At 42.2% G+C, this 19,388-nt stretch overlaps 1 protein-coding gene across 4 annotated transcripts in view; it reads right to left on the bottom strand.

The window, feature by feature from the left end:
• LOC108002046 (glutamate receptor ionotropic, kainate 2) overlaps positions 1-19,388 on the bottom strand; it is a 191,366-nt gene that overhangs the window by 130,426 nt on the left and 41,552 nt on the right. For all 4 annotated transcript variants that reach the window (XM_017063419.3, XM_062087170.1, XM_062087169.1 and 1 more), the window contains exons 2-3: positions 19,177-19,363; positions 16,167-16,322 (exon numbers count right to left, since the gene is read on the bottom strand). In XM_017063419.3, the coding sequence (XP_016918908.2) occupies positions 16,167-16,322; positions 19,177-19,249 (229 nt within the window). In that variant the 5' untranslated portion in view covers positions 19,250-19,363. The remainder of the gene's footprint in view (positions 1-16,166; positions 16,323-19,176; positions 19,364-19,388) is intronic.

The raw sequence follows: 19,388 nt of genomic DNA on the forward strand, positions 1-19,388 counted from the left end.
GAACGATTTTTAGTACGTTGTAACTAGAGAAGGATGTTAACTCTCTCGAATATTAACTTTTCTTCTCGGAGAAGATTAATCGGAAATTTTCAAGGGACGATTATTAAATAATATTCGAAGCATTCACTCTGCAGACAATTTTTGTAATTTCTCAAATATTAACGAATATATTTCGTCTCGCTGCTCGCAGATTTAATTATCGTATCCCACTATTTGTAATAATTTGCATAATGCATCGTTGATGCACCGTTCCACGGGTAATCTGACATCGAAATATCGCAAACGCGAGACCGTGTTCCACAAACAAAATCTGTAACCTGTGTTCGTATTATAGACACGCTAAAATCACGGTGGATTCGGTGGGGCGAACGAAATCGATTTTTACACACCGATAATTGCAAATACGGTGTTAAATCTTCCCGTTGAAACGCGAAAATTATACACACCGATCCGACGAGTTTGCCTGTAATTTAACTTTACGGATAACTGTTTACAAGTAATTTTCACCCGTACTAGAATTAACCTAAATCATCCTGTATACGCGGTGACGTAAATTCTTTTCAGCGTATGGAAAAGTTATTGTTCGAGTTACTAATATGGCAATAATTCTCCGGTAATAATGGAGTTCAATCAACAATTGTTGATTGTTCTCCTCGCGAAACGAGGAAGCATTAGTAAAATATCACGAGAAATAAAATTGTGACCTAAAACTTGTGACTGATTGTACGAACTGTAATAAAATAATCAAACTGGAAAAACTGGAAAATTTCAAAAGACGTAGCTGACGATAACGGAAACCTCGTCGATCAACGTAAATCATAGATCAACCAGCCAGGATTAATCGTCGCAAGAAACTAAAAAATTTACCTGCGTTCTAAATTATTAAAAAGCCGATTCTCAAGCCGAATGGGACATGAAAATTTGCAAAAAAAAAAAAGGAAAGAAAACGATAATGACCGACCTTGGACAAATGCTCTCCCCTTTTAATCGCTCTCGTTTTTGCTCGTTTTTTCCCCGCGTCCGCGACATTGATTTGCAGGAAGGGGTTGTCCCTCCTTCCATTCTTGCCGCGTCTCCCGCGGGAAAATGCCGCCGGTTATAACCGCGGTGGCCGGCATTTGCATCGGAAAATTGCGGATTAACGGCGCGCGCGCGCGCGATTGGCCCCATTCCCACAGCCTTTCCAAACCCGTCACAGCGCAGCCGTGGTATCCTTTTGTTTCTTCCATTGGAATGCTTTAACGAATCTCTTTCTCCCTCCTGTTTCTCGCGACAACGCGCGCCAGTTTGCGCGGAATCTATCATCGGGTTTATAAATGGGAAAACGGCGGAGAGGAAATGCGACTACTCGTATATACAGCCTTTCCAGAGATGTTCGCCTCTGGAAGATAAAAAAGGGATTCGTTTAATAACTTTTCAACTTATTTACAGAGTGTCTCGAGCAATAGAAATTTCGAGAGAAATTGCTATTTAAATAGAAAAAAGGAACGAAAATTATACGTAACGGCCAATTGTTTAAACGTGATCTTAAATATCGCTTTCTCGTTCAAGAAGAGAGTATGTATCTCGAAGCGATGAAACGAAGAAGATTGTGGGACGAAAAGAACGTTCTTGATTGGAGAAAGTACTTGGAAGAAAAGTAGCGTTGGAAAGGGAGAAAGATCGAGGAGACAAGATTCGATGGAATCGTTCTCTCTGAACGTGGCGATAGCCCTTTGAGACGAGTAAGGTTTCCCGATTTATCGTCGAGCACACGTTTTTCGGAACTGGATCAAAGCCTAGCTTGTTAGTTGGTGGGAAATCTTAGGTAGACACGGAATCAGTTGCGAATTCACGAATTCGATAACAAGGATAAGGAACGGACGTAACGTAACTCGACAATACGTTACAGTTGCGCATTCTACTAGCTTACATTTTAAAATTTTGTATCGTAACGAAGAATATGGAACACGAAATATATCCGAAAATCTTGCGTATACTCGTATATATTCTTACGTTTAGTTTATTTACGGAACATTGAAGATTCAAAATGCGTATTCAAGGCCGTAAGACTACGAAACGAGGCAGGAATACGCACGAAATACTGAAATTTCCCATATATTCCCATTATGGCCCATAAAATTTCGAGCGAGAAGGAAACGACGTCCCGAAGATATTTCAGAATCTTCGAAACCTGAGACCTACTCGGTTACATCTTCTTCTTTCTTTCTTCTTCTCCTTTTTTTTTTCGATTCACGATTCACTTACTCTCGCAACTTCTCTCTCAACAAGAGCATCTCGAGCATCCCCTTCTCGAGGATCGATCGATAGTCGTAAAATAAATCAACGTTCGAATCTCGAGACACGAGTTCCATCAGGAGCAAAAGTAAAAGACAAAGGAGGAGTTTTCGAGAGTTTTCAAGAAGTCAATGCTCTTAGATGTTTACTAATCAATGTTGACTCGATATCTCTTCCAGAGGATCTTATTGTCCAACTTTCTTTACGCTTCCCACCGCGAAATCCGATTAACTCTCCCTCTCCTCTTCCTCTTTTTTTGGCTTTCCTTTTAAACTTCGTCCTCCTATTCTCCTATTCAGTTCTTCGTCTCATCGTCACGCAATGCGTAATTCGTTATTCTCTTTGCGAAAGTAATCGGGACGAGGGGAAGAAAAACTTTCTTTCAACCGCTTTAAGAAGAGGGGTGTAAGGACAAAGAGAGTGTCGAGAGACCGGGTAATTATGACCATTGTGAAAGAAATTAATCAGTTTTCAACTTCACCGACGGAGAACGGACTTTGTTTGTTGAAAATATTTTTTTTCCTTTGATCGAAATAATTAGACGAATGCATAAGAGTTTAAGAAAAATCGATTCGATATTAATCTCGAAGAAAATTGATATTCCAATGAATATTATCGGGAAGGAGAATTAAGATTAATGTAAAAAAATAAGTAATTATTCTATTAAAAATTTTCCGTCAGATTTCTGTCAGAGAAAAAGAAAGAATTATGTAAAAAGTCTTTATTACATTGTTGACTCGAGTATACATGGGCATGGAAAATCGTAGTGGTAGTTGTAAATCTTTGACGAATTTTCTGGATAATTTTTCCCCCAACCAGAAAATATTGAAGCTCGTTCTTTCGGCCGTTGGTAATAAAATATTCCAGCCATAGTTGAAGAATTGTCCTCTCTTTCTCTTTTCTTCCCCCTTTTCATTAATTTATCGCTCGCGATAAAACGCGTGGAAGAAAGGGCATGGATATCTTCCTTCTTTTGTTATGGTAAGCCAGCCTTTAATAACGTCCAACTCCACTCGAATAAATTGTACAGTTCGTGCCAAAATTTGGGTATCGTACAACGCCAAGAAGAAATTCATCGCACAAGAAATAATAAAGAAATTTCGAGATATCATTTGTATCTCTTCGAAATATTATATATTACTCGTGGATTGAAAATTCTTTATTGCTTCGAAACGATTTTTCTCCTCTCCTCTTTTTTTTTTTTTACATCCGAATTGATAATTGCGTAATAAAAAATCGGCACCAGAGTTTTCCCCCAGATATTTGTCAATCGGTCCATTGGTTTCATTGGAAATATTGAAGGAAGAGTGTGTACGAAGCGAAGGGATAAAAAGAAGGGATGCGAAAGAATAAAGGGAGAAAATTTCACGCGTTGCGGGATTATTCCAGGGAGGCGGGCATCAACGGAACTCTGACGATTCCGAGTCATTGTTATGATTGTTCTCTTTTAAAGAAATGTTCACCTATCGATTAAATTTCGAAATTTGATGAATTTATTTAATTAGAAGGGAAATTAATTATTCAAATATTCGGTCACATAAATTAACATTCGTACGAAAAAAAAATAATAATAATAATAATTTCATTGCAACCGATTTGTTATCTGCAACCGATTTGTTATCATGAAATGAATTTCATGAAAATGGAAAATTTCAATGAAGAATTATGCGCATAATTTTGAATGAATTTCTGGTGTATTATTTGTATTTTGCATTTTTTACGATTTGTATCGAAATATATAATAATGTAGAATAAAAAATATTCGTGCTTACATTCAATTTAACTCGGTTAAAAAATATATATATATTCAACGATTTCTGTTTTCTGAGAATACACACTGGTATCTCCCGAAAATAAAAATTCCTTTTTTTATCAACGAATAATAAAATAAATCCGGATAGAAAGGAAGGAGAAGAATGTTTTTTTAAAAAATAATTTCAGCGCATTGTACAAATCCATCTCTCAAAGATAAATTAAGAAATATCGCGTCTCATCTGTCCTCTTATCGCGCCTGTTCCCAAGACGGATTTCACTTTATATCGTACAACAAGGCGGATCGATGACGCAAACGAAAATGAAAAAAAAAACGAAAAAAATCAATGATATGGCGCAAGAGCAAGAGACAAAGAAAAAGGGGGGGAAAAAGATGAAAAAAACGCGTTCTCTCGTGAATTCGAGATTTTTTCCGCGTCCAATAAACACGAAAGGGCTCACTCCCATCGAATTTTCAATGCGGCCAACTCTGCCGAAGAAATATCACGTGAATGACGCCATTTGAATAACCGTGTAATTGAACGTGCACGATCGGAACGATTTTTTGAAATATTCGGACGGTCGGGCGATCGAGGAGGGAAAAGAAATGCGTTTCAACGAGCGCATTGAAACAACGAGAAAGCGTGGGTGCATCCTCTTATCGCCGTGAATCGAAATTTCGTGGCGAGAACTAAAGTGGTAGGCTCGAAATAAAAACAAGAATCGAGAAAGAATAAATAATTGAGAAACTCGAGTAAAAAATTCCAATAACGTTAAAATATTCACGGATAATCGATCGGATATAACGATCGTGGCGATATTGGAGCGCGAATTTTGAAACTTGCCCGAATAATGAAACGAATAATTGATCGGGTTCATTAGATGGCCAGTCACGCCTTATTAAGGCCCCGTTTAGATATTCCGAATCGTTATTCCGTCTCTCCGAACGAGAACTCCTTCTTTCTTTCGCTTATTGAGATCCGTGCCGTGGAATAAATCATCGTCTGTATTTATTTTCGATATGTCGGGCCATTACGAGTTACGATCTCTTCTCCCTTTCCTTTCGCAAAGCTATTTTCTCTACGAGGACCATCGAAGAAAAGAAGAAAGAAAGGAAGGGAAAAATAGACGAGACGACAAATCGTTCGGAATCAACGCATCGTCGTATTATCCATTTCGCGCAGTTAATTACGACAAACGTGATCGCGATCTGCACACGGGGGCGAGCCAAGTCACGCGGGCCTCGACGATTCATCGATTATTCCTCCCGACACAAATGGCGTGGACGTGCCGGAAATAGTGGGAATTCTTCGGCTAAACTCGCGCCATCAAATGAACCTCCCCTCTCGCGCTCCATCAACCCTCCCTCCCTCCCGTTCCCGTGTCTCGTTGCGAGTGAAACGACGAGGGCCATCGCGAGAGAAACACGCGGGACGTTTGCTGCTTACCGAGTTTCTAATCTCGAACTTGAACCTCCAAAGATCTCTCCCTCCTCCTCGGTTAATCGAGACTCTGCAATTCCAAACTTCCCTTTATCGAGCAGGGCTTCGAAACGGCAACTTGCACGATAAACCGTTCGCGTGCATCGCCGAGGATTACGCGAGTCACCCGTTGTTTCAGACCCGAGCCGGGACGAGAAGGCAAGGGAAGAGAAAGGGGAAGAAAGGTCCCGCGAGCGTGCAACTTCGCCAGGATATAAATTAATACAAAAGAGTGCGGGGAAAGTTTTGAAAACTCGGCGAAAACTCGTATCCCTGCATATTTCACGGGCCTGTTAATTAACAGACAGCTTTCTAGGACATGGAGTTCGCAACGAGAATCCCTCTGGGCCGCGCTTAAGCGAGGGGGAGGAAGGCATCACGAAACCCTTTTATTATTCCCCCGCACAAATATTCCGGACCGCGTTGAAACGTCTGTCTGAAGCGCCGTGTTCATCCGTTGTGGATCGTGTTGCAAACCGTCGCTTCAACTACGAGAGACGTTACTGGACGTGGCTGGCTGGACGCGATATGACGCGATACGATCCGAAAGTGGCGGCTCGCGTGATGCGGCGTCCGTCGTAGCCCGTAACAGGATGCGATGCGTCTTAGCAGGATTCCCGTAAGCCGCTTTGTAACGAGTCTCTCGGAGCTCGAGAGAACAACTTCATCCTCCTGCGGCGAGATCAATTTTTCGTCCCTACGTGTTTGTAACCGTGTCGCGGGACAATCATTTTGTCGGATAAAACGCTGTTTCACTTCGACGTCGTTCCTCGTGTTCGAAGATTAAACTCGTCACTTGGAGAGATTCACGAACGCGAGATTCTGTTTGTTGCCTCTATCTATGTTCGCGCCGGCAGTTAAGTCGAATGCTCTTTCTTCGATGAGCCGATTGTATCAACTCAAGTGGTTACAAGTGACGCAGGCGTGTCTATAAGAGAATAGGTGTCGTAATTACGAAGAAACTATCGGCGAGCTGTTCACGATGAGACTGTCTTTCGAGTGAGGCTCAGAAAATTGTTATTAGTTTATGATTGGGAGGATAGTATCCTGTGAAGGTGAGGCACGATAATAAACAATAATATTAGTGCAAATTGAAGCAGGTTATTAAGAAAATTCTTCGAATTAGAATGATTAAACTCTTCTCGAAAATAGCAATTTCAACGTCATCCTTTGTTTACAAGCTTAACGGAGATTGGCAATCGATACAATAATAGAAAAGAAAATTTCCATACGAGGAATTTCTTCGAATAAGCTGTTTCTAAATCTTATAGCGATAAAACTTTCCATTCACTTCCTATTTATCGAAGTATCACGGCTATTGGAAATATTATATATAACCGTTGCGATATACTGAAAACAGATTTGAGAATTGGCGCAACGTCAGGCCGCCACGAAAGGAGTATTAATCGAGAAAATTGCGCGAGTTCACGCGTGGAAAAATGTAAATGGAGCGCGCGCTTATCACGGATGTCTGGGGACGGTAACGAATAACATCCGCATATACCGCATCGACCGCATAAACAGCGAATTCGAGGCCCTCCCTCCCCTTTTGTTGCGACCGTTAACGTTGTTAATTAACAAACAGCAACACTGTTCACACCGCTATTTCCATTACAAAGCGATACGACTTCATAATGCAGGATCAGCCGGGCTCATATTAACCCGCAAATGGCCCCCAACCCTTCCTTCCGTCGCCTGGGGTGGGTCCAACCGCCAAGAATTTCAAGTAGGTTTGCTAAACAACGAGAAAGACCACCCGTGGTGGTCAAGGATGAACTTTCCATCGTCGTCAAGTTGTTTTAATTTCTTTAGAGGGGAAAAGGGACGCCTCGTGGCGGAACGAAAATAAAAAGACGACGAAATTCGGGGGGGGGAGACGTGCGGCTAGCCAGCGTCGGATTGCGAGTGAAAAAGGGTAGAGCAGGGGACTTCGAGTAGGAGATGCCACAAACCATCTAGTGCTGTGCAGCGACTAAAGTGTTCTTCGAGTATCGATTTTCTTTTCTTCTTCTTCTCTCTCTGTCTTCCTGACCGGACAAAATTAAATCGAATAGATTGTAGATTCCAGATCCCACGAATCGATCGACGAAGAATTTCGAATGAAATCGACGTAATCGGTGAATGATTCAACAAAATATGATTGATGAATAATTCATCGAACCGATAAATACACCGTACCATTTATAATTATTCAATTATTAACATGAGCTTTACGGAGATCGATGAATTATTATACCGTTTTTATTACGTGAATTATAATTTTATATCAAATCCGAAATTATCGAAACGCCACCGCTCGAGTTAGTTGAATTTCCAATTTTATATCAATAATATATTATACGGAGATAACAACGAGGGAATAATCCAAGGAAGCAGATTCGAGAGCTCATCTTGCCAATTAGAGGGTAGTAAATGTCGTCTGTCGGCTTTATTCGGCCGCTATACTCGAGGCATCGTTGCATCGACGGATCAATGGAAAGAAAATTCCTGGCGGAAGGGGATACGACGGATCTCCGTTCACGTCTATTCGATCCACGCTCGAGGGCAATTGTTTCTTTTCCGCTCAGATTTCACGGAACGTCCCTCCCCTCCTCTTCCTTCTCCGTTTCCCGGGCTCACGTGTACACGAATCCCGAAGAGAAACTCCCGGAGATCCGATTTTATTCCGGGATAGGGTTGGAAAACGCGCGTGGCAAACAGTTTCCGGTAAAACGTTAAACGCTCGCGTGTCGTCGAATTCGCGCGACACGTTTTCTAAACCTAAACGTGACGAGAGAGAGAAAGAGAGAGAGAGAGAGTGTGTGTGAATACCTGGATCGTGGATATAGGAGTCGTGCAAATATTTAAACGTCGAATGTTCAATTCCGCGCGATATCTCGTTCCACACCCTTGGTCGATCGTTGCAGATCGGCCGGAGAGACGTGACGTCTTAACGGAAGTGAAATGTGATTTCAAGGAGGATCGCCGATGGATCATCGCGCGTTCGATATCATATCGCGAAACGAAGAGATATCTATTTTTCACGCTAAAAAAAGAAACGATGTTCATTCAAACTTCGAGTTATTTCGAGAAATAAAACTATCTTCATCTTCGTTCTCGGGGCATACTCGAAATTATTCGTTACCAAAGTTGGAGAAATTGCGAAACGTTCGCATTGAAGAAACGAGGAATAATTGCGCGCAACAAAAACAAGGAAACAACAACAATAACAACAACAAAAACAAGGACGACGGGGAGCAAACACGGCGCTCGTCACGGCCCGATAAACGTATAAACAGGGGGAGGGGAGAGGGTTAAAGCACGGATAATTTGAAGTAATTGGAACGGCAGGGAACAAGAACGATAGAGCGGAGGAATCGGAAGAAAAAGTGGCGTTTAATTATTTTCTTGAATCCTATGGCCTCGCGGCGTTTCCCGCGGTATAATTGAAAAGCTGAAAACCGTAATTATCGCGGCGCGTAACTGCAACTCGCGTTCACACGTCACGTAATCGCATGAAAGGTAGGAAAGTTATGGCGGTTAAAGGCCACGCTTCCGCGATGCATCCGAACTAAAAGTCACCATCCTGCGACTGTGGCGACATTTTAACAAGAACTCAAGGCTCACGCGAGTCACGATTTAATCGAATAGCTTACACTTTCCAACGTTTCTCGCCTCGGTTTAATTCATCGCGATATTTACAGCGTTTAATTTATCTTCCTTCCAGCTCCATAAACGAATTAAGAAATATTTGTAACAAAAGTTGCATTTTAAATCCCGCATTTGATTAATGCTTTTTTCCCTTTTCCTTTCTTTCTTCCTTTCTTTTTTCCCCCTTTCAACTCATAATCCCATAAACGTCTTCTAATTTGCTTACCCTTGTTGCAAGTCGACGATGGAACAACAACAGCAGCAACAACAACGAGAGTCAAATTGAGAAGAATTAATTTTTCCCGTGGAAGCATCGAACTTTGCGTATAATTTATCCTCAATTATTTAAATTACGTAAAAGTTTTCAAAAAATTCGAATCGCGCATTTCTGAAATAAAAGAAAAAAAAAGAAATGTATAATATCTGTCCCGTAAAAATTAAATTCCCTAATCTCTTACAGATTCATCTTTAATCTTCAACGATAATTGTAGGTAACTTTGATTTAAAGCATTTTTTTTTTTCATTTCTACCTTGACTGAACACGAAATCGAATCGATTTCTTTCTACTTTTCTAACCTACCCCCTTCCTCCTCTCTCTTCAACTACTCTCGTAGTAAAATTTTCGCGAAAACATTTATCGTATCCGGCAACTGGGTGGAACAACGTTCGAGCCAGAGCTGTTCGCCCAGGTCGAGGTAAGCAGTCTGTTCAAACTTTGCTTATTAGCCGTACTCACAATCATCTAACGCGATAGTGGCATATTCAGAAGCAAGCAGGGCCGACGTTGTTCCGCGAGAAAATCGAATATCCGCTGGAAGCTCGGTTATCCCTTGTGGCTGCACCTGAAAGCGTCTCAGACAATTTCCGGCAACGGTAGACTTCCTGTTACGCGCAACTCTCTCCTCTTAAAGCCTCCCTCCGTTTTTATCCACTCACTCGCCTACTTATTTCCTTCCTTTCTTTCTTTTTCATTCTCCTCTCTCTCTCTCTCTCCTTTTTTATCTCTTTTTCTCCGCTTCAATCCATCCAATCCGTATCGAGATATCCGCCGCTCTACTAGCCTCCGTGTCCATTCGAGGGAATAAAAATAAAAAAAAAAAAAAGAAACAAGAAAGAAAGAAAACATTTCGCCATCGTGAAAAGCCTTTACATTATTCATCGTTCCATCGTTACCTACTTTACTGCCATCTTGCTTCTTATCCCCTGATATCCCTATTCATGTCGACGAGAGCTTCGAACACGTTTTTTTTCTTTCTTTTTTTTCTTCTATTTTGAATTAACGAAACGTGACCATGAGTTGTGAATAAAGATTGCTAGCATTCGTATATGGATTATGACATATATTGATTGGATCGAATAGTTTGAATGTAACGAAGAAATCACTCGAAGAAATTTCGACGATGGTCTCGAGAATAATAATATATAGAAGAAATACCGATTTTATTGATTTCATCCACGAATCATGAAATATTTAGGATACTTGAATATCAATATCATATTTTATTGTGTGTACAAGAGACGAGCAAGCATGTCTCATTGCGGTTTAACCACCGGTTCAACATCATTATGATTCGGCAGGTTTGTGGTTCTAATGATACAATGCTCGCGAGAGTTGTTATTATGAGATGCGCTTCACAAATTAATTTATCGAATTGTACACACGAAATCGGGATCTATCGTTGACAGAAAATTGGCGATTATCACTTATTCAACATTGCAAACATTTTAAAACCAACGATGAAAGATATCTACAAATATTTATACGCATTCTTTTCTTTTTTTTTCAACAATAACCGCACAGCAGCAAACGCGCATGCACATCGTATAATCTTTTTCCTCTTCCCATTTCACCGCCGTAATCGTCAACGTCGCCCCGACCAACGAAATTGAAAAGGTGCGCCGCAGAAGAGGACAAATCGTCGCGTTTAAACGTCGCCGGTTTGCTCGCGCTGTTTGCACGCTTGCTAATGAGTATGCCACCTAGTCGTCGCGTAATTACTCACGGGATTGCTCGTGGCCGTGTTTAATCGTTGCCCACAAATCGACGAGCTGTTAATCGAGAATAATATAAACGATGGAGTAAATGTTCCAAAACCGTGTGTTCCGCGCCGATACACGGAATTACACGCGCAACCTCGAAACAATTGGGATTATCCCTCCCTGTCGATAATTCTTTCCCACCGATTTTCACCCGATTTCATCTCGCCTCGAATTTATCCTCGATCACGACCTTCGATTCCGATCTGATTAAGCCTCGTGCTCGATTATTTCGTTCCATTTTCTTTTCTTTTTTTTATTACGCGCCCCCATTTCTCTCGTTTTCTCTCTCTCCCTCTTCGTTCCCTTCCTTTCGACGTCGTCGACGCATTGTCCACGGATTGATCTCAAAGACGGAGGATGGAAGAGCGCGGTTCAATGTGGGGGAGGCAGTAAACTTTGATTCGCGGTCAGAAAATTGTTTGAGGCCTGTTACGTTTTAATTAAACCAGCTCGAAAACTACTCTGCCAATTCTAACGATCGTGGCCGATAAAGCTGATCAACGAAATTGCGTTCACGCGATTCCATTACAGGCCGTTTTACCCGATTCTCTCCTGAAAATCCATCAGTAATTTCCGTATATTATAATCCATCGACACGCCGATATCGCGCCATACAACATCGACGTTAAATTGATTTCGATTCCTCGTAACTGTCCGACAATACACCTTCAAACTTGCAGAAAGAATAAATACCGCCGTATGAGTCTTATCTTAAAAAATTTCCCGGCCAGATAAATAGATAATCCAATTTCGTCCTCCCCTTCCTCCTTATCATTTATTTCTACTTATTTTTGGACGTTGGAAAACTCCAAGCACGCTGCAGCGCAAACAAATTTCATCGAAAAATCGATATCCACCATCCACTTCGATTTTCTATACCCCGTTGAACACGGTTAATTCAATTTCGACTCAACTACCCTATCCTCCCGCCCCTCCATCCCGATCGGTATCCTCCAAAGAAAGGAAGGAAGGTAAAAGAGAGAGAGGAAAAAAGGTAAAACAATATCGTATCGTGGCGGAAAGTTAACGAAGAAAAGCAATTTCGCGGGGCGAAGACGACATTCTTGGGAACGCGCGCGCTATCGCGCGCAAGTTGAGGAGGATCCAACGCGTTATCGTCCTCTCGCGGGTTCCAGCGTGTAACAACACGGGGAACGATGTTTTCCTTCCATTATGCTTAATTGGACGGTGTACAGTTCCAAAGGGAGGGACAGTTCCGCGGTAAGCGAAATCGCCGTCAGCGTTGAGAAGTTGCGAGTCGCCCAATATATCGAACTTTGGCCAACTACGCGAACTTGAGGGAAAGGAAGAGAGGTTTAAAAGTTAGGAGGGAATTAGGAAATTAGGAGGCTCGTTTCTTCGACCAACTTTTTCCGCCTCTGCGAAAGAATTATTTTTGGATTGGCCGAGTAATTGGAAACGAAACGAGGAAGGAACAAGCACTTTAAAATTTGCATTCGACGGGAAATATTTCACGATTCCAAGTAGTCCAGTTAACAGTTAATTCTTGCCTCGGTCGCGTGGTAAATGATAAATGGAAAGGAAGATGACGCCGGGAATACGCTTGTTTCACGATTATCGTGGCAATCGATCAAAAGTAAGATTATTTTTTTTCGGTGAACAGGATTAAATTCTGGGAGAAAAGAGATCATAATTTGATGAACTTTCTAAACTCCCATCTATCTATCCAAGATTATTAACGATTTTATATATAAAGTTTATAATTTACATTGGATGAATTTGTTACTTACGAAAGCCAGCTTATAGGCGAGTGTACAAAATTACCAACTTCGTTATCTTCGATAGGAAAAGTAAGCAATAAAAATGTTTATATCTTCACGTACGAGGAAATTGATCATATCGAGTATGTCACGTCTCTAACATGGAACGAATAAAGATAATAAAATAAGTATATCCAAATATCCAAGATCGATCAACAACTTCTCGCTATAATGATTTCTTTCCCTCCTCCACCCGCATTATTGCATTATGTATCACGATCAGACGCAAGTTAAAGTCCGGCCGCGAATAATCGAATCGCGTGTCCCCGTCCTTCCCTCCTCCTCGCCCATTTTCCAACGGAAAAAGCAAGGAGAGCAGAACGCCAGCGAAGAAATTCCGGGATAGAGGCGAGCAGGGCCATAAAACTGTATTACGCGGAATCGCGCGGAGGGGGGACACGGAAACAAAGGCGCCGACACTCGGTCGTGTTTCTTCGTCATATCGTAAAAACGCAGTAAAGGGAAGGGAATCATCCGCGTTTTCTGCCTCTCCTCGAAACGAAGAGTTCGTTGGCCGAAACGAAGCACCGGATCGAAACCGATTCGCGAATCCACTCTTCCGCCAAATTCTCTATCAACGTTTATATATTTTTCACCCCCTTTTCCTATTTCACGAGAAACTCGTGAATTTTTGCCTCGAAAAGGAGAAATTCGCGATGCGCAGGTTCTTCTCCCGCGTATAATAATTGTCAAAGTTGGAAATTGAAAGGTAGAAGAAATTTCTGATCCAAGGGAAGTAGCTAGATCGCGTCGAAGAATTCCGAGTAGTTTCGCGACGAGAAAGGGCGGATATCGACGACAGCTACGTAGTACGTCGCTCTATCGAATCTAATAAATTGGATCCACTTGGGTTACGCGAAGAGAGGGTTTAATGGAAAGGATTCTTGATAGGGCTCTTTTACTCTTCGATCCACTCTGCGTCACGAAAGTTGTCACTTATCTTGTCAGAGGGAACGGTATCGGTACGGTATCGTTAAGTTTTCGCGTGCACGCACGCGCGCACAGGAAAAAAGAACTTGTTTGTCCTCTTACGCGAATAATATCCCCATGCGTCATTTATGACAGTGCATTAAAACGATATATCGGTCTGCTTCAACTCTCGTGCACGCCCGGCTTTTTACAGACCGCGAATCGTTGTCGTGTCACCGACAAAAGAGAGATTTGTCAATGAGATTGCCCTCGGGACTGGCGCTCGTGGAACGGCGCCAAAATCTCGATCCATCGAGTAACAACGCGTGTACGCGTGATTTGTCCCGTTTACGGGTCAGCCAAAACGACTATGGTGATATACATATATATATATATACATGCGTGCGTGTGCAAGAGCTTAATAATTTGGCTTAATAAATTGAAGGGCTTAATTCGATAATTAGTCAGGTGACGATCGGGCGACACGCGAAAATAATTATCGCGGCGGCGGATTTCTGCAACCGATTAATAACCGGCCGCCGACGTTTCCCGTTTCCAACGATTTCCAACCCACCACCTGCCATTGTGATAACAATTATTCCTAAGCCATTCGATCGTATAATTACGTTCGTTTTCGCGATTGCCTCGGCCCGATCCGCGCTACGATACAATCAACGCCCAAGGAAATTAACGATATTTCCTTTCAATTAGTCACATTCGATCGTTCGACTCACGATCAAATGTTTCCAACGTTTGCGCGGAAACGAGCATTTTTCATCGAGAATAATTATAAACTGATACCGTCTATAATTGTCCACGATCAATTCGTATATGTATATATAGAAATAGGACACAATAGGAGAGAATAGTGCGAGGAAAATATCCCGCGATGTGATTTTTTTAATTCGTCGTAAAGACGAGAACAGAGGGGCCAACGCAGGAGACTGTTATCGACTCGGCGGGAGACAACGGTGAACCGAGATAACATTGTTAAGAAACTTTTCTTGGCCGAGGATACGCGACATTGACAAGAGGGGACGCGAACTGACACGGGAAATCTGCAGCGAGGAAACGCAAGTTTATTTTCCCATGTCGGGAAAGAGAGGAGGAGGAGGAGGAGGAACTTGGAAAATAGTTCTTGTAAAACGGAAACTCCAGGAGAACGCGTAGGGAAAATTCTATGGAAGTTGGATTATCTTCATGGTGTTTCCCGTTCGGAAAGTTTTGGAAAGCGTGCATGGTCTCCAACGCATAACCATGCAACGCTTCCAAAGTAGTTCCCTTGTAATTTACGAAAACACGCAGCTTATTAGTTATTATTCTTCCCACGAAACTTTCCTCCCCTCTTTTCGATTCGAGGACACAGAGATTCGATTAGAAATCCGCGGTCTGACGACATCTCACGCAAGAAGATGCCTATTAAGAGTGCGTAATTACCGCGTTACCCGATTAAACTTCTACCAAGGATCAAAGTAAGCCAAGAACTCGAGGTGTTTAACTCCTCGAGCCCGCGCATATTCGACTAAACCCGATAATGAAACCCCCAGTCTATTTTCCGCTTAACGATTATCGAATTTACCCCTTTTCCTCGATGACTTCGCAAACACGATCATCTGTTAATCGGAAAACCGTCCCCGAGTCTATTAATTACGATTACGAGTACGATAGCGGGACGAGTTTTTCTTAAACCACTTTCTCGTTAAGATAAATAAAAAATCAGGGAATGACGATCGGTTTAATGGAGAGCTTTTTCATACTTTATCGCGAGAGCTCCTGATTCGACTCGTTCTTTTTTTTTTTTTTTTGATTAAAAAACTCTGTTTTTCCATTGTTATACATCACAACGGTTCATATTAGTTTCGGTATACCGTGATTGGCTGATGTATGTTTGATAGAGGTGGTCCTGCCTGTTTTTGCCTATTGGTTTTTCGCTTTGCCCGTCGATGTCACCCGTGAAAAATATAACCGTATACACATGTATATCCATAGTTGCAGAGAGCTCCACGATCCGATCGATAACTGCGCGAGTCGATATTCCACCGAATAACACTAATTTCCCCAAACCATGTCTCTGATCCGTAATTCCCTAAATTAAACCGTTGAAAACACGGCGATTAGAGGAAGTAGAACGGCGGATCCGGTTTATCCGGTTAAAATTGAGACCCTCTCTCCCTTTGATGCGAGTCGAAAGACGTTAATGGACGAAGAGGGAGAGCGGTTCGGAGGGTTGGTCGATGCGAGGGGAGAGAAGAAAAACGGGGCCCACACGCACGCACACACTCGCTCGCTCGCTCACCTCGCTTCGAAGCGTGGAAACTGTCCTGCGGTTTTATCTGCTCAATCTGGGCGCTGAGACGGGACTTGGGCAGGATATCCCGGTTGGCGTTGATCTTTTCCACGGCATAACGAAAGGCCACTTCTTGCTTGTCGTCCGACGGATGAAACAGCCCACCTGGGAAATCACGCATCCGTGTTAAAGCGTTACTTTTGACGGGAGCGAGGCGTGAATATTCCTTACTTTTTCCCTCGCGCGGGGATATCTTCCTCCTCCTCCTCCTCCTCCTGCTTTCTTTCTTTTTTCTTTTATTTCGATTTTACGCTACGCGGCGGTTGGATAACACCTTCGCTAAGAAAATAATGGAATCTAAAAGTTCACTCGCCTCGCGAGCATCTACGGCTATTAAATATTGATAAATTCTTTCAAAGAACACGATTCTTTTCCTTCCTTTGCGAACGAAGAAAAGATTTTTTTTCTACACTTTCGTGGACACCTTCTTGCTTTCGACGAATATTTCTTAATAATAATTCTTCTAATAGAAATCGCGTGGACAATCGATAGGATCGTAAGGAATTGTTTGAGGATGGGTCGCCCTTCCGCGAAAAAACATCGCAATCGTCCGGTGTTCGAAGGAGGAAAGATACAGCTTTCCCAGGGAAAATGGGGCGAATTGCCAACGAGGGAGAATGGCCGCGTAATTCTCGTGACGTTAATATGCAATGAACGTAAAGAAGCAGATAAGGCAAAAATAGGTCACTAAAGAAAAGAAAGAGAGAAAAAAAGAAAGAAGAAAAAACGGAAAGATAAAATGAAAGAAGTAGGGGATAGGACGTTGAAACTTCGAACTGTCCATTATTTAAATCTTAAATAATTTTCAACGTTTTTCGTAAAGTTTTAATAAAGTCAAGTAAGAACGAAACAAAATTTCGATTTTATCAATCGAGATAATACAAAATTGTTATCCGAATCTCGGGGGGGAAAAAAAAAGATTCTCGAGGAATAATTCACGCGAAGCAAACGAACGAGAAGTTCTCATCTCGGACTCTCATCTCATCGAGCGAGTTCGATTCGATCGAATTCAAAGCGGAAAGGAATTGGCGCCATAAATTGATTTTAATCTCGCGCGCGTCATAAAGTAACTTGGCGAACATCTGCGCCAACCTGACTCCGCAATTTATAGAATTCACGCGATAGATTTACGTCTCTCGTTAAGGATGGGCATCGATTAATTTCCACAAGTATCCACCAGTCCAAAGTATCGGATCCCGATAAAGGGAAAGGAAAAAAAATAAAGAAAAAAAAGAAAGGAAAGACGGTAATAAAGACACTAGAAATCCGGATTACGGAGAGAAGAGAGAGGGATCGTAAAGGGACCGAGAGCGAAACAAAGCGAAAGGAAACGTTAATCCTCGCGGTTATAAATCTCGGTCGATTTGGCACACCACTGAGTCGAGATAAACCTTAGAATTCACCGTAAAATTTTACCCCTCCGATGGAACTGGTTATCGTTACGTTTCTATCTATATTCTCCTCCAGCCTCGAAGAGTATCCTCGGCGAGGAGCGTTTAATCGCGCGGAGATCGAGTTATGATCCGGCGTAAAAAGGCCGTTGATATTATCGATTTAAAAAAAAAGGAAAAAAACGAGGTTTCGCTGGGTAATTTATTTCGCGGGTCGATCGAGTGACGCCTTTCCTTTTCACCTATCTATCTAGCGCTTCGTCGAATTAATAAAAAGTTTGAATATTCATCGATTGTTAATGAATTATTTCGCGTACGAAATAATTCTCTGAAACAGAAAAAAAAAGAAAAAAGAAAACGATTGATAAATTGACATCGCGCCTCGATACGTCGGCAAACGTATTCGTATTCGTGAAACAAGGGTTTAATTACTCGAGGGATTCATCAACGAGCGGGGGACACGTTTTCTTCTCGATGGTAACATTGATCGACGATAAATCGGTAACGAATAATCAGATTTCGCGAGTGAATTTAAAAAGAAATATCGTTATTTCGCACGAGGTATAATTGAAGAAAGCTAATTAGTCGGATATTCTATGGCACGAACGATTATTCAAAGTTTTTATTAAAAGTTTGACAAGTAGTTGCGGAAAAGTGAAGTAGCGTGTTCCGCGATAAAGCGATACAATAGCTGTTCAACGAGTCGCGCAACGACACGCTCGTGGTTGAAACTGCGTTGTTAAGCTGTTGCTATCGTTTACACGAATCGCAAAAGGTGATTCTATCACTTGAACGACCATCTACCGACAAGCGGTACTACAACGTTGTTCGCATTCCCAGGATTCCAAGGAGAACGTTTCGCTTTGTCATCCCTGTTGCCTGACCGTGCACCGGTGTTACTACTTACGCGACGGCAACAGACATTACGCGTGTGGCATTTTGAGGAGAGGAGATATTGCAAACTGTGCCATTAATCTTTCGTATGTTCGTGAACGCGAACAATATGCGAAAACAAATATTTACGAACAGCGAATAAACGTGATAATTCAACAAGATTTATCTCGTTCTCTGGAACGAGTTGATATTATTTAAATCCTATTAAATCCTCGCCTATTTTATCCTTTCTTTTTTTTTTTTTTGCGGAGACCTGTCCGGGGTTGAAGGGATAATATCTGCTTAACCTTTCCGACATGACCTCCCCTAAATTTGACAAGGATTACAGAAGTTAAAGCCTATCAAAGACCCCACCTATCGAAATAGTCCTCGTTTAATTTTTAAAAATTACCTTGAATTTTTTCCTACAAGGATTAAGCAATGTAATACGAGAGGACGAGTGGACAAACTCGATCGTGGTGAAATCTCTGATCGATCGAGATCTTCCTCTCTCGAAAGAACGTATCGATTTCAGAATTTCGTTTCTCGATTCTGAAGGTGAGAAACGTGAGACGTAGAAAGGGATATAAAATGGTTGAAAAAGGGGGAGGAGAGAGAAGGTGAGAGGGAAAGAGAGAGAGAGAGAAAGGGAGCCTTTTAACTCGAGAAGGTAGAGACTGTAGAAAGATACTCACCTATCCTAATGATATCAGGAAGAGCCGCGGCGTGGGCGGCGAGGAGCGCCAGCAGGAGCCACCTCGCAGCCATTTCCGGTTCCGGTCCGCTCCACCGTCTCTCCCTCCGCCTGCGACGCCACCGCCACCCCCGCGCCTCCCCGCGGGAGCCTGCGCCTCCTCCCTTCTGCCGTAGAGACTCACACCGCTGGAAAACAAGATGGGATGGCGAG

The sequence above is a fragment of the Apis cerana genome, linkage group LG1, assembly GCF_029169275.1.
Source record: "Apis cerana isolate GH-2021 linkage group LG1, AcerK_1.0, whole genome shotgun sequence".
NCBI lineage: Eukaryota > Metazoa > Arthropoda > Insecta > Hymenoptera > Apidae > Apis > Apis cerana.